Below are 4,758 nucleotides of genomic sequence, written 5' to 3'. Positions count from 1 at the left end.
CTGCACGTGTCATGCGATGGAAAGGGTCTCGCGATCGGCAGCGTGCGACCCGGGTCGCATAAGATTTTTTTCCGTCTGCGGGAACCTATTATTTAGATACATTAAAACTGTGCACTCTAGGAGGGCTCTCATAGCATCAACAATTTTGCTGTCGGATCACGTGACATAATTATTTCTGGCCGTCCGATGAGCCCCTTCCGCGTGCGTGGGTCGCTCATGCTCGCGGTCGCTACTCTGGAAACAAAATCGTAGCTCTCCCGTTTGATCCAGAACGGAAGGGCACGATAGGGCTGCGTGTGCATCAACCAACTAGACTGCCGACTCCTCCTTCCGCCCCTACACCACACAGGGCACACCCCTCACGATCTAGGCCAAGGGAAAAACCTAGGTGCGCCGCCACCGTGGTCGCCGCCGGAGAGATATAGAGAGAACCGATTTGCCTGAGAAGTGACTCAGTTCCCATGCTTGTCCCCTTCACTTCCTCTATCTCTCACTCACATACGATGTCGACAAGGACGAGACGGAGATATTGGGTGCGAGGGGAGCTCCAGAAAACGATGGAGGTGTGCCCGTCCCGTCCCGTGGTCGACAGGGCATGGCACTCCTGTCACGCGAAAAGGGATTCAAATTTGGAGTCCGGCTATGGTGAGGGCCGTAGTGCATGAGGGAGAAGTTGGGGCTATGGATTCACGAGAAACTCACCCAAACGCCTTCTTCAGTAGCTGCCTGGGCGGTCGGCACCGGCTCGACCTGCAACGAACTCCGGGTGCTCCTCGACGTCATGGGCGCACCCCTTTTGCGCTTGCGCATGTACATGTCGCTGAGCCGCCCCTGCATCTCAGCATCAAGGACACTCAAATGTCTCCAATCGTAAGCGCTTCTGAATTTTGTCAGTTTGTGTTCGACTAAATGTTGAGCCGAATTTCTTCTTGGATGCCCGTGTCTTAATTCTTCAATTCATGATCTGCAAATCTGCATACCATATTAACTTATTTTACTCGTGATTAGACTGGTTGCAAAAATGGTTCCTCCTTACAGGATTAAGGAGCTCATGGCAGAGGACCACAGTGAGGCTACATCGTGGCTATGGCTTCCATCTCGGTAAGGTTACTAAGAATCTCCCATGGATTAGATTTCGGACTTAGTCACCTAACCCCCTTCCCCTCATACTTGTATAAAAAATGAGCATATTGTTCATTATGCTTAGCATCTGTTCGCATAGAGAGATTTCAAATTTCATCCATGGTCCTTGAGCTGAGCAGAGGGAGCACTCGATTATTTCTATAAGTTATTTACGTTGCATAGTTTCATTTTTTTTGTGTCCATTGGGGTTCGTAATGCTTGTGAATCTATCTACAGGAGATTGGAGTACTTTAGCAGGGACTGAAATTGATATTGTAATTCTTCAAATTATGTATATAACTGGTAAGAAGGAAATCAAATCGCCAAAGGATCATATTATTTACGGCACCATTACAGTCATCTGAATATCGCATTTGGCGATGGATTCACGAGAAACTCACCCAAACGCCTTCTTCAGTAGCTGCCTGGGCGGTCGGCGCCGGCTCGACCTGCAACGAACTCCGGGTGCTCCTCGACGTCATGGGCGCACCCCTTTTGCGCTTGTGCATGTACATGTCGCTGAGCCGCCCCTGCATCTCAACATCAAGGACACTCAAATGTCTCCAATCGTAAGTGCTTCTGAATTTTGTCAGTTTGTGTTCGACTAAATGTTGAGCCAAATTTCTTCTTGGATGCCCGTGTCTTAATTCTTCAATTCATGATCTGCAAATCTGCATACCATATTAACTTATTTTACTCATGATTAGACTGGTTGCAAAAATGGTTCCTCCTTACAGGATTAAGGAGCTCATGGCGGAGGACCACAGTGAGGCTACATCGTGGCTATGGCTTCCATCTCGGTAAGGTTACTAAGAATCTCCCATGGATTAGATTTCGGACTCAGTCAGCTAACCCCCTTCCCCTCATACTTGTATAAAAAATGAGCATATTGTTCATTATGCTTAGCGTCTGTTCGCATAGAGAGATTTCAAATTTCATCCATGGTCCTTGAGCTGAGCTGAGGGAGCACTCAATTATTTCTATAAGTTATTTACGCTGCATAGTTTCATTTTTTTGTGTCCATTGGGGTTCGTAATGCTTGTGAATCTATCTGCAGGAGATTGGAGTACTTTAGCAGGGACTGAAATTGATATTGTAATTCTTCAAATTATGTATATAACTAGTAAGAAGGAAATCAAATCGCCAAAGGATCATATTATTTACGGTACCATTACAGTCATCTGAATATCGCATTTGTTGAATCCTAAGCTATTCCAAGCCATCTTGATTAGTGACATGTTCCTTTTTTAAGGTTATGTCATGGCCAGTTCGTTATCAAGCAAATCCAAATGATTTTACTTCCTGCAGTGTTGGATATATAGCAATGACTGCATGGGTTTTCTGCTGGTACTACAAAGCTTTCATGAAGGTCAATGCTCATGGAGGTGAAGCTGGAGTTTTTTATCAATGTTAATTTTATCCTACTTCGACCCGTTGCATACTGATGAACAACAAGCCAAGTAAAGTCGGAGCAAAAGATAACAAAATTAATGGGAATACACTTGGTAGAAGATTATGTGTTGTTTCTAATTTCTCACCACTATGAGGCTCCCTTAGTTAGAAATAACTTTACATAATAAGATTTCTTGATAATGTGAGGTTTAATGTGAAGATAATCAAGTAATGTGATTTATGTTTCAGAAATTGTTTGACCATCCCTTTAGCCTGATAAATTTTCTTGCTCAAGGTTCCTTCTATGCGTTCCATTGGAGTGACTGTCCAGAATTCAAATAGCCAATGTTTTCATGGGTTGAATGCCACATTCTCTGTGGAAGGCATACAAATAGAACAATTGTATTTTTTAAACTGAACTGAAGCAATGCCAAAGATTATTTAGCCACTTTAGTGGAAGAAAACCACTAAATCAACTCATTACTCAAAGTAAAAGAAATCATAACGAGCTTGCTATCTTTGAAATACATAATTTTCTGTTTAAAATCCATTTATGTGTCCTGCAATAGCCTTTATTGGCATTTGATCCCCCACCCTATCTTTTTGTCCTCTTAATCAAACATATTTATCTTATGCAGGGATGGTGAGAGAGGAATTCGGTGGGGGGCATTGGTCTCTGGGATAATGGGGGATAAAGAGAGTAATGTGGCTGTTCTTCTTAAGTTGCTTACAAGTTTGTAGGTCAGCCCCATATCTTTGCATAAGTTTAATCCATGCTCTTTAATAAGAGCAGTCATATAAACTTATTTTCGTGTTTGCCGCTTAAATCTTCATTCATTAAACAACTCCTTTTGAACAAACTCAAACATAATATCTTGCATGAATCTTGCACAAGACGTACAAGCTCAATGCACCTTTAATTGCAAATTGTCTTGCTGCTTCATGCCAGCACTGCCACTTTGATTAGTTTGGTAGTGTTACCCTTTGAACTCCATTTATTCAGTATATGTGTACCAGTATTATTACCGTCCAAAGTTAAGGCAATATCAATGTTCCAAAGTTTTTGATTTCTTCCCAATATATGTATTGGAACCAGTAGCCTATCATCGCCTATTATATCTTATCATCCATCTTTCATGCTTACAAATAACTACATTTTACTAAAAAAGTAGATGGGCACGGCAATGCGAAGTACGAGCTCATGCTCAACTTCATCTTGGCATCACCCTATTTTTTGTGACATGGCAATGCAAAGTATGTTGTGACAATTATTCTTATTTACTTTTATCCTTTTCCCCTGCTGGATCGTAGTCTCGATTGCACTGGCTAGATTCGACCCAATTTGTTCACGTTAGCCACCAGTATATGTTGGATCCGGTTGGACTTATTATTAGGAAAATATTAGTGTGTATAACCACTGGATCTTATTTTCTGATGCAGAAGCAGTAATTATGGTGTTTCCCAATCTGATGTGTATTTGGCTTGATGAGTATGAGGCTAGGAGTTTGGACCAACTGCTAACATTACGGAGCTTCCTGCCATGTTTATGGTGTTGAATCTATTGAATTTTAGACTATGATTGCTGAGTATGAAAAGGAATTAAAATTTGATTTCAGCTGTAATAACGTGTGGTCCTTTCTTTCTTGCATCTTTAATGATGTAGTTTGGTTTTGTGGTGACATCTACAATATAAGCAGTTTAGCACTGATAGCAGGGACACTTCATGGGATGAAGGAAATTTTTATTGGCTTTGATACCTCTTAAAGTATGCATTCTAGATTTCTGTGTGACTGATTTGATGATATGTCCGCGAACTCCATGTTTTGTATGTTGGTTTGGTTTTGGAAAGTAAAATTGTACTAGCATCTGTTATCTAAAGATTAGGGTCTAGATACCTCTCTACATGTAGGCAAACCTTTCTGCAACATGACTGTGAAATGTTGATACAACAAATGTTTATCATCTCTTCTGCCCTCTTCATGGTCCATTAATTTTGTGTAATACCTAAACTTCTCATGTGCAAAGAAATAGATATAAAATTCTTCTTACCCAAAAAAAGCTTCCGCCCCGCTTTATAAATAAATTCACAATCAATACAAATGAGACATACAAACACACACCCACACTACTGGGGAGACCAGCTCTACAAGTGAAGCACAAATAGCTAAAAACAGGAAACAAAAATAGGGACTAAGCAAAGCCAAGCTAAAAACAAAACTGAGAAAGCTAGCTAGATCCAGACAA

At 41.4% G+C, this 4,758-nt stretch overlaps 1 protein-coding gene across 15 annotated transcripts; it reads left to right on the top strand.

The window, feature by feature from the left end:
- The first annotated feature begins 278 nt into the window (after positions 1–278).
- Positions 279–4,318, top strand: LOC123092266 (uncharacterized). 15 transcript variants are annotated; one of them, XR_006444437.1, is made up of 9 exons: positions 279–870; positions 1,039–1,101; positions 1,360–1,425; positions 1,541–1,691; positions 1,860–1,922; positions 2,180–2,287; positions 2,375–2,507; positions 3,153–3,255; positions 3,955–4,318. XR_006444437.1 is itself a non-coding variant. In XM_044513978.1 (5 exons), exons 1-4 carry the CDS (start codon positions 1,603–1,605, stop codon positions 3,197–3,199), a joined length of 306 nt encoding a protein of 101 aa, XP_044369913.1. In that variant the 5' UTR covers positions 1,432–1,602; the 3' UTR covers positions 3,200–3,255; positions 3,955–4,318. The 15 variants fall into 15 exon arrangements, 1 of the variants encoding a protein (XP_044369913.1); XR_006444436.1 differs by having other exon boundaries at positions 1,009–1,101; positions 1,544–1,691; XR_006444438.1 differs by having other exon boundaries at positions 1,009–1,101; positions 1,544–1,691; positions 1,830–1,922.
- Positions 4,319–4,758: the final 440 nt, after the last annotated feature.

The sequence above is a fragment of the Triticum aestivum genome, chromosome 4B (genome assembly GCF_018294505.1).
Source record: "Triticum aestivum cultivar Chinese Spring chromosome 4B, IWGSC CS RefSeq v2.1, whole genome shotgun sequence".
Lineage (NCBI taxonomy): Eukaryota > Viridiplantae > Streptophyta > Magnoliopsida > Poales > Poaceae > Triticum > Triticum aestivum.
The sequence above is the reverse complement of the archived record's forward strand: the minus strand, read 5'-3'. Positions and strand labels throughout refer to the sequence as shown.